The 19434-nt window shown below is 40.3% G+C and overlaps 1 protein-coding gene across 3 annotated transcripts in view; it reads right to left on the minus strand.

Annotated features, from left to right (window-relative positions):
* The window catches only part of MICAL3 (microtubule associated monooxygenase, calponin and LIM domain containing 3), a 107067-nt gene extending 88231 nt beyond the window's left edge, over positions 1-18836 (minus strand). For all 3 annotated transcript variants that reach the window (XM_068191848.1, XM_068191847.1, XM_068191846.1), the window contains exons 1-14: positions 18461-18836; positions 12196-12403; positions 10691-10807; positions 9907-10008; positions 9206-9361; positions 8573-8673; positions 7745-8002; positions 7046-7161; positions 5598-5724; positions 4984-5077; positions 3714-3861; positions 2265-2461; positions 1250-1362; positions 693-755 (exon numbers count right to left, since the gene is read on the minus strand). In XM_068191848.1, coding sequence (XP_068047949.1) covers positions 693-755; positions 1250-1362; positions 2265-2461; positions 3714-3861; positions 4984-5077; positions 5598-5724; positions 7046-7161; positions 7745-8002; positions 8573-8673; positions 9206-9361; positions 9907-10008; positions 10691-10807; positions 12196-12403; positions 18461-18724 — 2064 coding nt within the window. In that variant the 5' untranslated portion in view covers positions 18725-18836. The remainder of the gene's footprint in view (positions 1-692; positions 756-1249; positions 1363-2264; positions 2462-3713; positions 3862-4983; positions 5078-5597; positions 5725-7045; positions 7162-7744; positions 8003-8572; positions 8674-9205; positions 9362-9906; positions 10009-10690; positions 10808-12195; positions 12404-18460) is intronic.
* Positions 18837-19434: the final 598 nt, after the last annotated feature.

Genomic DNA, 19434 nt, shown 5'->3' on the forward strand with positions numbered 1-19434 from the left:
ATACAACCAGATCACCTTTTCCTTTCTAACCTTTTCCTGTGAAAAGTCTCTTACGCTACAGATAACAAATCTCCTAGCCTCACTTGAAAGCTCAGATTTTAATTTCCTTTGGCAAGTCATCAAATGCTCTGTTAAACTTTACTGATCTTTTCAATCTTATTTGATACCTACCAGAAAGACCTCAGCTGAAACACCCCTGTGAAGCCCTTGACATAAACCAAAGGCTCATCTTCAAACAACAAACCCAAAGCACTGAGTTTTAAATCACCTGTACCCATTTGGCTACAAACGCTGCATTTGAAAGACTGCCTTATGGGCATACTGGAAATGAATGCTTTTTGCACAAACCAAGGTTAAAGTTTAAATATGCATCAAGCTTCTGTCAATACTGCACGAGTTTACTGAGAAGTTTTGAGTGCTGATGTCCTCATCAAACCATGCTAATTTGCAATAAAAACAGAACATCAGGGAACTGCAACATTTCATTTGTTATGTAGTATTCTTTCATAATCATTAGTAAAATATTTGCACTAAAGATACCATGAAAGTGTAACCTCTGAGGAAGAATTAAATTTTATCTAAAAAGTCCTATATAATCCCTGCCTGGATATTAAAAAATGAAAGAAGTGAAGTGGGGGAAAAGGTACCTACCATTTATTTTGCTCCCTGACACATCTCACTGTAATACTTACGTCCTCAGATTGGCTGGTTTTTCTCCTCTTTCCTGCACCATCCAGTTCCTTTTCTTTTTTGTCCTGAAAACAGAAGGAGTAGGGGAAAGAAAACAAAAATAACTCTCATACCTCTCTGGGCTGAGATAAGTGTCATCAGTGCTCTTAACCAGTTTAGCTGCAAAGCTTATTTAATTCCCTGTGCTCAGTCTGCATTTGTTTATGAAAAGAGTTTTTTTCTAGATGCTCCTTAGGGGATTGTTACCTTCAATTGGACAATTCTTCAACGCTTTCAAATCATCGAAAACTGAACAACTAGCTATGTTCCAAGAGAAAATATATGCCCAAATACTACCACAAGGTTAAGTTTTTAAGACTGAAATACACCACTGAGGGTACATCCTACTGATGTACTTTTGCAGGCATAAATGTCATGTATTGTCCCATACCAAGAGCTGGTGAACACATGGTCTCCTGCAAAGTGGCCACGCTAACAAACACTGACATCTGCATTTTTAGTACCATGCTTGGACAGCAGCCTGCCCGACCCAAGGGCTCCCAGGGCTGTGCCTGGTTACCTTGGGAGTGCGCTTCCGAGAGATGCTTTGTCCCAGTTTGCTGAGGAAGGAGATGGGAGACTTGGTACTGGCAATCAGGGCAGCCTTTTCTTCTGCATTCAGCTCCAGGCTATCTGTTAGTGACAACAGGCAGAACAAGGGAATGCCATGAAGTTTTTTTCTGTGGCGCTGTTGTTAAATACACAACTGAAGGACTCACTGATTCTTTCTCACGTAGCAGACTTTTTCTTAAATTCTCTGTACAAAATGACTAATGTCTAGAATTAATGCCTTTCTCAGCTATTCTGCTTTTTCATTTTGCCCAAAGCAGTTCTTTCAGGATTTATAACCACCCATAACAGATGCTGTGCTTATTTACTTTTACATTTAAAGAGCATGATTTAAAGAACAAGAACATCAGTATTCTTAAAAACAGTCCAGAGTTTTAGAAATAATACATGATACATACTATATATTTAAAAGGCTATTAAAGCCAATTTTTTCCTCACACCAGAGAGATACATGTGAATTAAGATCATCAGCAATAAAGAGCTGTAACGACATTATCAATATTTAAAGGCTGGCCATTTTGATCTGGGTTAGGTAATTACACATTTCAGTTCTGATCAAAGATGTTTTGCTTCTCAGTGACCTGAAGTTAGTCTCACCATTCACAGATGATAAATAGGTATAAAACTCAGCTAGTGTTTTGAAACCACCTGTTCAACACCCACTGGCAAAGCACCTAACATTTGCTAAGACAAACAATAGTAAGAAAGCAGAAAACGTATCTAGCAGTAGTGAAGTGAGTTTAGAACTTTTGAGGACATTATTGTATATTAACCCCTTATTTTGCTCCTGCTGCTGCTAACGTGGTCTTTATCAGCACCAGTAACAAGTCAGCATTTTGTATTGTAAAGCTATAGTGAGTAACTACTCCATGTGCTCGTGCAGAAGCAGCATGACAGCAACTGAAACACACACATTCACCCTGGAGCAGTCTTTCAATCCCACAGAAGTGCCCCAAACTGCTTACCACTAGAGGGGATGGTGTCTTTGAACATCTCATAGAACTGTGTGAGGTACATCACCATCGACAGCTTATCTGGCTCTCCAACAGATGCCATTTCCTTTCCAGTCATAATGGGACATATCCCAAACTCTTTCTCAGCGATGTCAAAGGCCAGTTGGTTATTCTTCTCCACATCATGCTCATCCAAGGAATCAAAGTCTCTGCAAAGGGTAAAAAGAGGCCTTGCACTGAATCAAGTAGAAACCAGTCTTCTGAAAGAACTCAGATATCAATCTTTTTTTTTTTTCCACTTGAAATGTTAATTTTATTTGCCACCAACCTGACAAAGTTGATGCTACTTAACTACAGCGAACTTTGGCTCAAATATATTATTTTAAAATGTTTCCTCTTCCTAAACACCTAGACTTATCTTCTTAAAAAGCATTATCCTCTGAAATACATCTCCACTTCCTCCTTTACTGGAAGACTGTATGTTTTCCTCTACATAAAATCTTCCGTGTGCTTGGAACTGAATTAAATCTTGACTTTTTGTCCCCTTTTCTCTTGACTGCGCCATATTTTTGTCCTGCTGGCTTTTTCCAAAACTTGCGTAACTATATAAAAAGCTATAGCTTGTAGAGAGTTACATGAACCACTTCAAAAGCTGTTTGAACTCTCCACAAGCTATAAAGCTATTAAACAGTGTAGCTCAGGTTAACTCAAGTACACCAATACAGAAGTAATTCAATGCATATGGATTGGAATAACTCCACAATTTTTCAGTATGTTTTATAGTGGATTATGTCTTCAAGTACAGCTCTAGAATCCACTTTTTCTGATGTCCCTTTGGGAAGCTGGAGACATTTCAGATTGAAGTGCCAGAGTCTTTGCTATCATCACTTTTTCCAGCCAGTGTTTTCCCATGCTAGAATCTGGGCACTGTTTTACCCAACACATCACTTTGGAGGACACCTCTGCTATTCACCCAACCACCAAGTCAGTGTGCGAAGAGTAACCACCTCTTTATTTAGGCTGTAGGTCACTACTTCTACAAAGAGCAGCCTGAAAGTCTTTAGAAAGAGCTGCTTTGTTAAACAGGAAATGTATAAAGGACCGTGCAGAGACTTGTTCACAAGAGATTTAACTGAAGCTATGAACTGTTCCTTACTCACTGCACACATAAAATCTGTCAGTCAATAATGCTTTCCAGTCAGTACCATTTTGAAGCTTAATTCTGCCAAATCATCCAGAAGGGAAAACGACAACACATTTATTTTCAAATTCATCAAGCTATCATGACCTTCCACTCTGGTAGCGAATCACTGGATGTTGGTTTCTATGAAGTTTAATTGAATTTATTTCAATCTTTTTCTTCGTAAGTCACAAATGCACTGCCTCCAGCTCCATATTATTAGTTCCAAATACCACTAATTTCCTGCTCTTCCCAGTTATTTGAAGCAGCCAGTTACTCACATTAAGTCTGGACGGTATCTGTGGATAATGGCACACAAAGCTAAGCCACTTTTCCATGACATCGTGAGATCTGTCACATTAACACCAGCATATCCATCAGTCTGCCTCTGGCACCAGCTGAGCAATTTACTAGAGCGAGCTACAGACTCTGTAAAAAAATAGCACGTTTCAAAATAGAAATGCACAACAACTCAAATTCTAACTACAACACAAACCCCATGAATCAACAAGCAAAACCTTAATATAAAATCAAGCTCCTTCTACAATGGGTAACAGAGCACAGGATTTTTTTTTCTTTTAAAATACTATCAATATCTATTTTAAATCCAAGAAAGTATTTCTAATTTGCTGAAAAGTAATTATCTAAGTTGTAACTTGCCAGACTTTTCACCCTAGCTATTGTAAAAGAGCCCCAGGAAATAGAAAAGAGTTGCAAAGGCTTGCTAAATATGATCAAAAGGACATACAGTAGCAGCACTCTCTAAAGCTCAGATATACTATTTCTAGTGGAAGAACTACAAATGCACGGCTGTAACTTCTTCTTCTCCCTTTAAAACTTTCCTTTAAAAGCACTGGCCTATTCTGACCTTGTTTTACCAGAAGATCTGATGAGATTACAGCCTAAAGGGACATGGCTGCAGACTACACAGCTATTCAGCAGTGAAAGGGAGGCTTAGCAGCAAAGAGCCACTCTGGGAATCCCAAAACACTATCTGGGCATCCAAGACAAGGCTGCAAAAGGAGAAGTCTGACATACCCCTCAGGGTAGAGACAAGGAGACAGCTACTGAAGTGCTTATCACAAGGCATCTAGCTCTCAGAATAATGCAAGCAAAGTGAGGTCTCATTTAGTTGACAGATGAGAGGAAGAAAAGGAAAGCAGGAACATGCAAGACTGCACAAGCAATACCTTCTGATACATTTGTAAGAGTTCTGAGTCTACTGTTAGAGTGAACTCAGTCCAGGCCTCTACACTTTAAGCAAGGGCACTCCTAGAGATAAAGGAGGTGAAAAGAACTGCCTATACAAACAAATATGCTTAGAAAATTAATAGCATTATAAAGCAAGGGAAATGAAGCAAACAAAAATAAATTCCCATGCTAATGGAAACTTGAAAAATTGTAAGCTCAGACTGCTGACAAAAAATTACTGGGCACATTTTCTAAATGAAGAGAATGGTTAAATAATATCCTACAGCCCTGCTGCCCTCTAGTTCCTGCACTAATGCAGCTCCAGAATACCAAAAGGAATAGGACAGCAGCCAGGCCTACCATTTCGAGTCAGCTTTGGTGTCCTGGAGTTCACAAAGTTCTCTATCTCCAGGTGAATGTCTTTCAAGTCTCCTGTATTATACAGGTGGCGTACCTAAAATGACACACAACAACATTTAAGATGATCAACACATGCCATGCACCCCAGATACACACAGAAAGAACCAGAAGACAATAAGGAGACACCTCAAGGTACAAAAGGAAAGATAAGTACATGTAGGTTGCAAAAATCCTACCCCAAGAACCTCACAGCAGCAAGGATGAGCTCATCAGTGCTGAACAGTCCAGCTGACTGCTGCTGCTCAGTGGAAACCAAATTGCAATGACAGACTGCTAGACTGGATTATTACAAAGAAAATGCACGTGCACACACTGAAGACACAAATTTATAGGTTTCCTGTATCATTGTATCACAGTTAAAATTATCAAAATCAAACATTCCTAAAAAGGAATCAGTTCAACTACGAAAGCTGACTTTTCACTGATGCAACCTCCTTTCACTGCTTCCACGTTACACACACATATCACTCTCTGCTCCCAAAACACTGGCATAGCTTCACCTGAGGAAAGACACTGCCGATTGCAAGCACTCAGCAGCACCATCTGCGACTCACCTGCTGTGGCCGCAAGAAGTTGACGTTGATATTGGGGTATCGGGTGGCTGGATCAATGCTGTAATGGCTGAAGTTTTTACTCACGTTCTCTGGGGTGGTCTGAGGCAGCAGCCTATAAATGCTTTCCCTTGGGAAAATAACACCAAAAAAAAAAAAAAAAAAAAAGTTTGGGGTTCTGTTTTGGTTCATCTGTTTTGTTTAGGCTTTGTGGTGGTTTGGGGTTTTTGGTTTGTTTTGGCTGGTTTAAGGTTTTGTTCTTTTTTTTTTTTTTTTTTTTTTTTTTTTTTTTTTTTTTTTTTTAAGAGATGCATCACTACTACTAGGGCTAAGTAAACTCTGGAGAGATAAACATTCAAATCAGACATCTAACCACTTCAAACACTGCATAGCTAAGAGTCAGCATAACCATATTAAAATCTGCACTTGTTAATACAACTTCAGAATTCCAAAGGAGGGAAGAGAGCAATACACCAAGCGAAACTGAAGGGGCTGCCTGGTACAAGAAAGACACTGAGGAAGGGCTTAGGTAGAGGGGCCACCAAGGGGACTGGAGCCTTTGCCCTGCGAGGAGAGGCCAAGAGAACCAAGTTGGTTCAGTATGTGGAAGAGAAAGCCCAGGGAAGATCTTACTGCTGTCTGAAGTGGCTAATGGAAAGGCGATGAAGTCCGGCTTCAATAGCAACATTATTTTCCTCACTGTTTTTTTTTAAATTCAAACAAATGGAATCTTAAGTATGAATTGTGCCATTGTGCAATTTTAGAAATTATACAATTGTTCCTGATGGTCAGAAGATGCAGTTGCTGAAGTTTAAAATAGGACCTACAAACTGCTGTTTTTACTTACTCCATCTTCTAATTACTTGAGTTCTGATCTCCAAGAGAGCCCCTTGAGTCACCAAAACCACACTCAGGCAAAGCTGATTAACATGTCAAGAACTCAATACTTCAAAAGAGACAAGATGCTGTCTGGTTTACAGGAAACAAAGTGACCAAGGACAACATGAAAAATAGCAGGTCACAGCTTCCTTACACGGAAATAATAAAAAGCATTCACAAGATAATAGGAGACAGCAAGAACTTTTGTATCTGGTACTTTAAAGGCACCTACATCTTCATCTGGTTTGCCACTGAAGGGCTGGTGACAGTTAGTCAGGCTCACTTTGTCCACGCAATGTCAATAAGCATCTAAAAAAAAAGATTCCTCATCTAATCTTTTAAAACTAGGACCAGGAATAGCAACATTTCTTACTCTTCCATATACTTCAGTTTATCGACTCCTTTGAATTTTTTTTTCTTTAACTGAATTATACCTTCATGCATTCTCCAAAAACAGTGAGAGTCTGCATCTCCCATTCCATCTATATATTTGTACCAAAAGAAACTGTAATGAATGATGAGATGTTGGAGGATTGGATTAGAACTGTAAATATATTCACTTTCTCCATTACCTCTCTGCAAGGACTTCCAAAGGACTAGCTCCGAGCGACCAACTTCGTACCATCCAAGCAGAGTCCATTGCAGCCAAAAATCCCCTGGCTATTCCAGTTCCCATCGGCCAAAACGGCTGGTATTATAGGTTACCAAAAAAAAAAAAAGCAGAGAAAGGAAAAGCATCACTTAGGGAAAATCTTAAACAAGTATCAAGCACATATGCAGGCAGTAATCTGCTGGGAAATTATAACTCAGTAATTAGCTTCAAGCTCCACTCCCACTGGGCTAGAGGAAACCAGATGTACAGTGAACAGCTCACAAGCTCTCCCAAAGCCAATACCCCTCTATTTCCAACAGTAATTCATAGCCTGGGGTGCCTTAACAGCTTCTCTTCAAGTCAGTACTTTTTTAACCAACTACAAAATGCTAACTACTAGCAGGCCTACAGTAGGTTCTGTAGAGAGTCAACAAGAAGCAGATGGAACAGACAGAACTTCAGAAAAAGCTCTGCACACATTTTCTTAAGCGCGACCATTACCATGCTAAAAATTCTGTTTTCCCAACACTCCCACCCTTCCTTCAAACCTCCCACTTGATTCTATAACAAACAGCAGCTTTCCTCAGAAAGCCTCTCTGCCAGGCAGCACGTTATCTCAGTGCTGGGTGCAAAGGTTTGTGCTCATTCAGAGCTTCCACCCGAGCAGCTGAACACGAACCTCCAGGAGGCTGTCCCCGACCAGCGCCACGAGGAGCTGGTGGCCGTTCTGCTCGCGCACCAGGGCCGCGTTCTCGGACGCGTACATGCACGTGAAGTCAAACATGGCCACGTCGGGCTGGCCGTAGTGGTTGATGGCAAAGTCCAGCGACGGCAGCTGCTGGTTAGTGGAGAAATCTGCTGCTTCCCTGGCGTAGTTCAGCAAAGCCTCCTGGTCCACGTTCTCCCGGGACAGCAAGACCTCTGTGTCAGCGTGGTCCTGCCAAAACCAGCAAAGTTAAAGTGCCATGGTCAAACCCACAAGTTTATCTTAAGATCGGTGTATATGGAAGTTGGCATTAAAATTCTGACAAATCCACTCATATAAATTTGCCTGCTGATTTCTTTCATTCCTATCTGCGTTAATGCTTCCAGGAGGAAATCTATAGATCTTTTATTGCGAACAGTAATCAGTCCTGCTTGCTTTTCTGACTGTGAAAGGGCTAAGAAACTTCTGAGCATTTTTCATTCCCATAAAATGAGGGAAGATCAACTAAGCTATTAAATGTTCCTTCAGCATATTTTATCTTAGCATAAACAAAACTCCCAAATCTACAAAAGGAGACAGATATGAAAAAGACAGGGTTTGTAACACTTGTCTGATGGTTTAAAATACTTCAGAAGGGCATTAACTGCCTTTTAGAACAATTACATTCATGTTCTAAAATAACGACTGTAGAAAAACATTATGTGATGGAGGAATAGCACATTTTCCTACTTTCAGCTTACCAAAAGTAAATCGTCACCACAATTTTAGCTTACAGAGAATACAGGAGAAGTTAATACGCACATGCCGTATCACTCCTTTATCCAGTAAGCTCTGCTTTTTGGCAGTCATGACAAAGTAGTGTGTATCATCTTTGTAGTAGACAATGTTCTCCAAGTCAATGCCTTGTGACAGAACAAAAGACATAGTAGTGAAGGAACAAGTTAGGAGTTATGTACAACAAAAGTTCTACCAGAAGAAAGTAAATTGAAACTGCATGGTTAGAAAACGAGAGAATGCCAAGCAACTTTCTACCATGTTCTGGGTGACTTGAAAATCTGAACTGTCAACAAAACCACAGCACATTTCACCTGCATACAGCTACCTCTTTTAAAAAATCTATTTATCATAACACTAAGGTTTGCATTCAGATGTGGAGTGCAAAAAGAAGAACTCTGGATTCATGACTTCTGCCCATTTGGCGTTCTGATCTCCCGAAAACCATAAGTTCTCCACTTCTGAATCAAAATGACACATCTGCTTTGTACACCAGAACAGCTGAAAAATAGGGAAGTCATATTTCAGAGGCAGCACTGTCCGACTGCCTTGCACAAGATGCTTGTTTCTTGATTAAACACACAAATCTGAGCTGCAAAATTGTAATTATAAAGACAAACAGTTTATATTTCACTGGAAATCTGTCGAGTGCTGGCAAACCTGTGGCATCTCGGAGATCCTGGAAGAACTTCTGGTTGAAGATGAAGGCCACACCGCTGATCTCTTCTACTTTGGCTTCAGCTGTGGTGTTGCGATTGATGAAGTTTGCTGTGATGGCAATTGCAAGTTTACCACGGAATTCCTTTCGGCGAAACCCTACAGGAAGGATAAAGTTGCAATGCTGAAAAGCAAACACACCTTCAGAGAAGGCTCAGTATGCCACAGACAGGTGCACTCACAAAGTAAAGGGAGAGAAGGGAATTGATGAGTTACAAACTCCTTCACAGCGGAAAGAACAACTGCTTCATCAGAAAAGTGCTATTTAGGGACAAAGCCCCCACCACCCCATCTCTCATCTCTGTTCCTAAAGCTGCAATTTCCATTAAAAACAAGGGATTCTCTGCTACACAGAATAATACTCAACACCTCAGTTCCTACACCCAAAGGTAGGAATGACAACACTACTCAACTAAAGAAAAAATGTAGGAAAAATTATCCAGATCAAAACCCCTTATGTCTGTTAGTTTAAAGAAAACAAAGACTACACACGTCTCTGCTATAAATGCATTTTTACATGGACTTTTAATCTCCCTATCACTTGTCAAGTGTCTTTCCAGATGTTCATTGGCGTGTTAAAGGCCACTGTTGCTCTAACAAATTTAAGAGTAAGTTCTGTTTGGAGGTGAATTATGAACCATTACCTTCTAAGGTGTTTCTCCTGCCATCCCCTCCAATGATTACTTCAAACTCATACTCAGACACTGGATGGGTTTTGGGATGGACCAATGCACGCCAACCTATTCCTGTAGATAAACTCCAAGTTAATGACAATATAAATGGCAATAATAATAGAAAAAAAATAGATAAAAGCAGTTCTTACTATCAATAAATCCTTCAACACATGATCAGTCAAGAAACCCTGCAGTACAGCTACATTGATGACAGGGTTATTCCTGAACTGTGCAGCAATTCCACGTGAATCAGAGGCAGACACAGCTCTGCTAAAACTCCCCTAATTCCTTTAAGGGCCCCTACAAACTTCTCTACTTCCTATACAATTAATAAAAGGCCAAAAAAACAAGTAAGCTACATCTCCTGTGGTGATTGGAGAACAGGTGTCACAGCAATACCAAGAGCATAACAAGGATCATTCACCAATATAAATATGCCCAGTGAATACAAAGAAAGGAGTTGTTTCAAAATGTTATGTAATAGGCTTAAGTATTTTAGGAGCAATTACAATTTACCATGTCTTGGTCTATTTCTGTGTAGTCCTTCTGGTGACTTTGTTTCATACAGTAACTAATTTGGATTTGTCACTAGAAAAAACAAATCCTACTAAAAATGCAAGCAAAAATGGATTAATAACTATTATTAATGGAGCACAAGGAAAGGACTTAATGTCATAAGCAGAGTTAAGGGGTGCATCCTGTGTATGCTACCACAACTTCCCCATTCTCCACTGCCCATTTCAGTGCTACTTGCTTTCGTTCTCCTGGTCCTCCGGAGGGTAAACGAGCCCCTGAAATTCCACATTGACATGGATCTCTATTCCCAAGATCAAGGCAACCTTCAAAAGGATCAGCTGGAGCTGACGGATACCTAAAAAAAAAGAAAAAAAAAGAAAATAAGCAGATTATAAAGAAATAAAAGAAAAAGAAAAGAGCACAAGTGGCCATGTGTGTCCGTGTGACAAGACTGATACCCTGACTTAAAGGCCAGATGCCACTTTCTTCTTCCCCACGGTGTTCCCAGCACTTCATCCAGGCACCACTGGTGTGTGATATCACAGCATGCCAAGAAAATTCTACACAGCTGAAACCCCAATCCTTTTCAAAGTATAAAAAGTAATTTTTTGGTGTTTCAGTCCCCTAATCAGGAACAAGGGTAACAACCAGGACATGAGCTGTAGGAGAGGGAGGGAAGACAGCACAGGCAGGACTGCACTTGTCACAGATGGCAAAGAGCCACTGGATCAGCCTGGCTGTAATACTGACCTGCACCTCCATCCCACACCTCTGCGTTAGTGAGGGCATACAAAGCTCCTCACCACCTCGTTTCTCTTCAGGCAACTTTGGCAATGAGAATGAAAATTACAGTTTGCAAACTCAATTAATTTGAAGGAAAACACCTTACTGTCATATTTCGCATACCGAAATGAAAAAAAATCCTTCACCTAAACATTAAATTTTAGCTGTGCTGATACACAAAAAAAAGACAAAATGCACAAAGACTGGAAGAATAAAAATGAAAAGAAATTAGAAGGAAAAAGCAATCTGCAAGGCTGAAGTTACGAAGAAATCTTCCAGTTTTACCATTTGTTGCCAAATTAAAAAAAAAAAAAAAAAAAAAAGAGAACACAGACTGGTGGACAACACCTGGCTGTGTCACGTACAGTCAATTTTGGGGAAGAAAAAAGAAAAGAAAAAGAACTCCTGCTCCACCAAAGCATTCAGCTTTCAAAGAGGATTTATTTAACAGAATATAAAAACCATCACGATTATTTTCAATTTTAACACATAAACATCTATTTCATCAAAACGTATCTTCATCACTCTTCTGAAAATTAACAAAGGCAAAACTATTTCTCCTTTCTCCAGACTGAAATTCACAAGAATGTTCAAAAGTATGCACTAATTTTTCTTTACATGCTGCTCAAGAGAAACAGAATAATGTGGCAGCTGCAGGAATGTATCAGCAAAAAACAGAAAAATGATTCATTAAAAAAAAAAAAAGAAAAGAAAAAAGCGAGCTTTAAGTGTACTTTTCAGTGAGGGAAGAAGCTATGCCTTAGGAATTGTCTAAGAGATGACAGATAAACACCTCATGTTTTCATCTCATGACTAGCCCAGAATGCATAATGCAAAAGTAATGCTGAGTTGTACCATAAAACCTTGAGAGCAGGGAGTGGTGTAGGCTGAATTTTCACTCTCACCTTCTTCCCCCCAGGAAGAAGCAGTGCTGCTGTGTCCAGCCCTGGCTGTACTTACTGATATGGTCTATGGATCCCGCACAGAATTTGCCGTAGAACTTTTTGGCGCCGAGGCCCCTCAAGTCGTGGATGGTGAAGGGCCACAGGTGCAGCACGTTATTGCGGGAGAAGGCATCCCTCTTCTCTATGACCACCACCTTGGCTCCCAGGAACGACAGGTCGATGGCTGTGCGAAGGCCACAGGGTCCAGCCCCAATTATCAGACACTGCAAAAACAACCAGCACTGAGTAACTGGACAGTCCTTGGAGGAAACGGGTACTTCTGCAGCAGCTTCCGAGCGTCCCACGGCTCTTCGGAAGAAGTGCTCTTTGTCTGAAACACAAGCTGAAATTTCAACTTGCCGAGTTCTGCCACTGATAAGCAGAAACCACGACCTGAAAATGAAGTCTATTGCAGAGCAGTGAAAAGACTCAGGAAGCAGGCAAGTAAAGCTGTGTGCTTGCAACCCTTGCTCTAAGAAGAGCTGCCAAGTCGTACTCTCCAAGCTACATAAGTACCTGGAGAACAGCAATACTTCTGAAGGCTTCTCCCTCCCACAATCCATTTTTTTTTCTTAAAAAAAAAAAAAACAAAAAAAAAAACCCAAAACAACAAAACCAAAACAACCCCCAAAAAACAAAAACAAAACCAGTGACAAGTTTTCCTCTCATCTTCCAAACCCTGAGCTGGCCTTTCTTAAGCGTATCTTCAGTAGCATTGCAACAGCTACAGCAGACAAACACAGGACACTAATGTATTTATAAACACCATCATTTAGAGTAACAGAATAACACAGAGTAGCCAAGTCGGAGCACAGTAATTTATGCCTTTGGTGGTGCTTTTTTGCTTCTACTACCTACAGCAAAGGAGGCTTCAGGGAAATAAACACCATGTAAACAAAGACTTTGTGTGACCAGACAAATCTTTTCTCCAACCCAACCTTTGTCACATGAAAGGCCTTTCACCTTCTCTTATCTTTTTCCACTCTACTCACAAACACCATCAGATGCTAATAAACAACTTGAGAATGTAAAATACGTGCGTGTCTAGTGTTGAAGTACCTTCTGAGAACAGAATGATGCAGCAAAATACTTTCAGATTAAAAAACCCAAGATAGTCAGGAGACACTTCTTAGCCACAGAAACCGAGGTCCACAGAGAAAGTGTTGGTATGTGCAGTCACATAAATACAGTACACAGTCCATTTCTTCATCATTATTGTACTTTGATTTCTACCAAGTAAACCAGAGACGCGGAATAAAGACCTTGTTACAGAGGTGGCTGCTGCTGCTGCTGCTGCCGTGTGATTCTTTTCCAGATCCTTATGGCTGCACAAGAAAGCTCTTTGAGAAATTCTTAATTATGCCAACACTTAACTACCAGCCAATGTTCTGATAAACAACCAATTCCAAAAAGCAAAACCTTGTGTTCAGTGGTCAACCCCATCTGACGATTTTTACAGGCTGTCACATTCTAACCACTTACTCACTGGGGTATAAACTCTGCAAGCACCGTGAAACTGCAAACGTCAAGCCTGAATGATGGAAAACCAGTTACAGCAGTGATGACATAGCTACTGACATGCAAATTCCACATAGGAATACTGAATGAGATAAGAAGTCACATAAATCTGAGGGCAGAGATCCAAGTCTAGAGGAAAGGGAAGGGAATAACACCTCTGCTTCTTTAGTGGCTTCGGGAACCTGAAAGCATCTGGGACAAAAGGCACACCCAACCTCTGAGCTAATAAATACCTAAATAAAACTCTATATTGAACAGGTGCTTATCTTGTAATTTGATGTAAGGGATCCTCAGTTAGGATCTACTATATTCTTCCAATTTTAATATTGCTTTCTTTGTAGGTAAGTGTAATTCCCAAACGCCACCTTGTATTTCTCTTTTTAAACTTTTCAGAAAATCAGCTCAGCATATCATTCAGTAATAATTTTGCTTGGCTGACAACTACAATCTTCAAAGAGCCTGTATTTCAATAAGCAACAAGAACACAGCAAAGGAATTGTACTAAAATCAGACCATTCAAACTCAGGTTTCATGAAATTATAAGCCTGCAACTTTGTCACAGGTACTTAAAAGTTTTTTTTTCCTCTCTATCCTTCCTCCCTGCTCTCATAGTAGGATGTGATTAAAAGCACTTAGATTATGATTAAGATTCTAGATATTCTGAATGTATAATACTCAGACAAGTAATTTATGGTCAAAGTTGCATTTTTTGAATTCCATTGCAAAAACATTAAATTATGTCGTTATAAAACATAAGTTCTAAGCACAATTAAAACCAGAAAAGATTCTTTTCCACCTCTAATGCTTCTTCCAGGGTCAGATGTCTCATAAAAACCCACCTTCTGGTAACTCTCAGACAGCAGTAACTCCATGACATGCCAAGTACAGCCAAATAAAGGCAGCTACTGCTATTCCTTGTTCCCTTTCCCCTAAGTGACTCCAAGCAATTGCAGCAACTCCCTGCACTGAAGCTGTCTCACCTCTCAAAAACACTTCTTGCTCAAGATCTTTCAGACAGATTATATCAAGTTTCCAGTAACAATGCCATGGTAATGGAACATCAAATGCAAACTGAAATGCTGTATTCTCTGTATAACCAATGGAGAGAAAGCACCATTTGTAACTATTTAGATTTGAACAACCCATCACGTCCAAGACGCTTTCATGAACTCTGATTATCTGAATTCTGGTTAGCCTGGATGCTGGCCATGTGCACAAACTGCCCAGCTCCAGGCACAGCACCTCATCCCTGAACAATTTTTAAATGGGCAATTAAGAGCTATCCTGCAAAGTATGAAAACTTCAGAACTGGTTTATGTTCAAGTGTACAGAAGCCAGGCTTCCTAAAGAAATGACTGACTTCTGTTCTGACATGGATAAAACCCTAATCATTATTTTAAATTCTATCATCTACACATGCCCACTTAAATTTCTGTACCTTTTAATCAACAGTTTGCAAATTACATTAAACATGAGGCATATAAAGCCAAGTGAGTTAGGAAACATCAAATCACACATGACTCAGTTTTCAAAAGGCCTGTGCTTTAAACAGTTATGATTACCTCTTAGGAGTAAAGTAAATTTAAACATTTAATGGCAGACACTACTTGGATAGCAAACAATAAATTATTAGAAACATATATGAAAAGATAAGAGGAATACATGGTGAAATTTGGTTTAAAAAATATGTCCACTGCAGTCATTGCTGGCGATTCCCATCACCGTGGTCCTGCAGACCAACACCAGTAAGTTCTGAGGTTCTTCTCTCATCATTCAATGAGGGACAGTCCCACATGACCTCATGAGCCTCTCTGTTTATCTCACCACCACCCCACCACATGCTGCTTCTACAACAACTCTCTTGACCCCAGTCCTCCAATTCCGTTCTCATTCTCTTTAACTTGACTTTGGTGTATGAAATAGCTTAAGCTTTTGAAGGATACAAAATCCCTAGCAACCTCTTCAGTCAAACATCGCTCCCAGGATGCTTTACTCCTTTTATCCACTTTATAACTGTACTTGAAGAGAGGTTTTAAAGACACTTGGTTACATGTATTTACTCAAAGCACACCCTTTTCTGATGACTTTTGAGCCTCAGTGCTCCTCTGGGTCTCCAGTTATTCTTTCAGAGCACCACCTGAAGGACTCTCATTCCTCTCACTGGCAGCTTCCCAGGGGGTTTCAACCATGATCTCGTGTGATCTTCCTCTATTAACTGTCTTTGCATCACCTCATCAGAGACACTGGTTTAATCAGCTTTGTCAGGTCACAAAACCTCCAGCTCGAGAGCTGGCTACTTTTTGGCCAAGCAAAAATCTCTACCTTTCTGACATTTTCTTGTGGCTGCCTAATTGTTAATTCAAGCCCAATACAACCAAATGGAGCTCTAATGTCCTTCTAAAGTCAGATCACCACTTCCCGTTGATATAAATGTCACACTCGATCTTCTGAATGCCTTCCATAGCTGGACGTCACCCTCCACTCACATCTGGTTTTCTGTATGCTCTCACAATAAAGCACTACCCACTTATCTGCCCATTAAATCCCTTCTTTAATGTTTCGTCTCTACTATTGAACCAACCTTTTCCACAGTGTTAACAAATACTGTCAGAGCCTAGATGCAAAAATCACTCTTACAGTCTATTACTCAAATAAGTTAAAAACCTCTACATCCTGCTCCTTCCATCTGTTAGTCATAAAAACATAAACCACCTATCTTCACTTCACCGACTTAAAACACCTTATATCAGTTCAACCCATTATGTTTCATTCAAAGAGCAATTCCTGAATCTAATGAATGCCCAGGGCGACCAATTATGCAGAAAATTTAGAATTTTTCTCCATGATGCTCGTAGCACTTGGAAAATTTATTCATAAATCTTACATAAAACCTATTACATTTACTTTCTGGTACATCCTTCCTTTCTTCTCTTATGTTGCCTGAAAAATGTAAACTTTAACAGTGGCTGGATTTTTGGGTTGTTGAAGCTACTGCCCACTGCGATGACCAACAGTGCCCAATTGTTTGATTTTCAGTTTATCAAGTGTTACTACAGTAATTCATTATAAATGCCTCCATCATCATGAAAATGGCCACTGGAAAGTGAAACAAGATAAACAATTAAGAAAATAATATAACTTTCTAATATCCAGCTGGGGGAAAATATAAGTCCACAGATCTGAAATTACATTCTCTAAACAAGATCTAAACAATTCCATACTGAGGAATTAGTCATTAATTCTTCCAATTAAATACTTCCTTCTCTCAAAAGGTGACTATTCAAGAGAAAAAGCAGCATTTATTGTCTTTGATGAAGGAGGACAGAATCATGTTATAGTTTTATCCTATTCTTCCCTATTTGTCTATTTTGAAAAAAAAAAGGGCTTGATTATTTACAAAACCAACCTATTCTATTCACATTTCAATAAATGATATAAAGAACTGCTTTCAAACTGCACTGTCCAAGAGCACCAGCATATAAATGCCAACTCACAATAATTCAGGTTAAAAAAAAAGGCAAAATGCTCTGTGTGTGTGTGTGTGTAAAAGCAGGAATTCCTGCAGTAAATACCACACATACCAATCTTTTAAAAAGAATTGGTATGAGTTTCCACAGCATTGTTTTTCCTTTGAACCTAGAATAAAATTGATCACTTTCTAAATAATGGGAAACAGTCTGTTTTGCCAAATTGGCAGAAAAGTTCAGTTTTCTTGAGAGAGTCATGAGAATTTTCAAATTACAAATGGAAATTTCCAAACATGCATACTTTGTGTGCTAGACCCCAACAGCACACATTCCTATCACTGTCAAAATGCAAAAAGGAGTCAACCAAGATTAAAGGTTTACCAATTAAGATTTTCCAAGCCATTTATCTATAGGACCAATGCCACAGAAACTTACAATGTAAGAAGCTGGCCGCTCCTCGTGAATATAATACAAACATTCAGGTGGGCAGTCACATCTGGTGGTGACAAAAGGAATTTCTGATTGCTGATCAAATGCTAAAATTGTGAGAACATTCCTGAAACGTCCCTGGGCTTACACTGACACCAGGCAATATTTTTCTACATCCACACCTTTTTACTGTGGATTCCAGAGGGATTGGGTAATAGCTGCCTGGACCATGGTTGTCAGAGTCCAGGCCATCCCTCTGGCTGCCCTGGCTGTCTCCAGACCCTGGCAGGGGGCTCGGAGACCTCGGCACGAAGTCAAAAACACCTGTGGCTTCCATTTTAGCCTGTGGAAAAAGCTGCCCACTTTGTCTGAGGAATTACAAGCCACAGGGGTTTGAGTAGTGTGGTAGTTGAATTAACACAGGCTGAAAAAGTAGAATTTTGGGGCTTTTTTAGAATGGGGTTCAGGGGACAAGATGGAGGGATTCGGGCGTGTCCTGACCTTCTTCTTGTCCTCCACGTTTTGCTGTGATGGTGACACTTTTCTATTGGTTTAAGGTAGAGACACCCTGTCTAACATAATGATAGATATTGGCACATTACTGTAAACAGAGTATACATAATTTTGAGTACAAAATGTAAACCCCACCCGAGGCGGCACACAGAATGCCATGGCCGACCTGCGGGACAGAGCTCAGCAGGTCAGAGAAAGAATGTTACAGATAAGGAAAAATAAACAACCTTGAGAAGCTGATCCTACGCATTCCAACTCCTTCCTTGGCTGCATGGGCTGGGAGAACAAGGACTTTTACAATCTTGGGGTCATTCCGACACACAGACCCCGAGACATGGTGACTGAACCTCTTACCTTCGTGTTGGCGCATGCTTTCCCCTTCTTGTAGTCCTTATGGCTGCCTCTTTTATCCAGTTTGGCCCACAGGGCTTTGGCTTTCCAGTAATTGAGCTTGGACTTGAGTTTGTGATAGAAGGAACGATAGTCCTTGGGCTTTAGTTCTAGGTAGTCACAGAGCTCCTGGAAAGCCTTGAGAGTCCCCTTGCAGGTGGACGCCTGGACAAATCTGTCGAAGAGAACATGAGCCTGGTTCACCTTCTCGTTTTTACTTTCCTCCATGCTTCACACGTGGCAGCTGCCCAGGGGGGCAGCTGTGCTCTTCCAGTCTGCCAGATTTCCCGATGTTGTTCTGCTGAGTCACTTTCACCTCTGCCTTACAAGCATTATTAACCTATAAAACAAAAAGAAGAAAGAGTAACTGAACTTGCTCTTTTCGTTCCAAAATTTTGTCTATGCTTGCTGAACTGAGAGCCCAGATTCCCAGTCAGTCCTCAGCTGACTGATATCCCAAGGATTTCTACCCAAGCTGACTGAAGAGGAGGCTTCCAGAGTTCACCAAGCCTCACTGCAGACAGCAGCACATCTCACATCACTGTTAAATCACAAAATATTTTAACCTGAGCCAGTGCCTTGGAAGTTTCATCAAAACTCATTCTGCATGAAGAGCAGAGAAGTTACAAGTAAACAGGCAGATGTTACACGATGTCTGCAAGAGGGCAGAGGTTGTAAAACAGAACAGGCAGACCTACTGTGTCGCAGTTCCTGTGTAACACCACAGCAATGGTTATGGGCTGGTGTTAAACACGCTATTGCCACAAAACACTTCCAGAGTCGGTGCTCCATCAGTAAAATAAGCTTTTGTGCCTTCATTCTAAAAAGACACATGTCTTTGACCACGAAAAATAAGAGATAGATAAGAGAGGATGGCATAGCAGAAGCTGATAGAGTCCTTACCAAGACTGTTTTTTGCACAGTGATGCTTGCTGTGA

Source organism: Anomalospiza imberbis, chromosome 5 (genome assembly GCF_031753505.1).
Source record: "Anomalospiza imberbis isolate Cuckoo-Finch-1a 21T00152 chromosome 5, ASM3175350v1, whole genome shotgun sequence".
Taxonomy (NCBI): Eukaryota; Metazoa; Chordata; class Aves; order Passeriformes; family Viduidae; genus Anomalospiza; species Anomalospiza imberbis.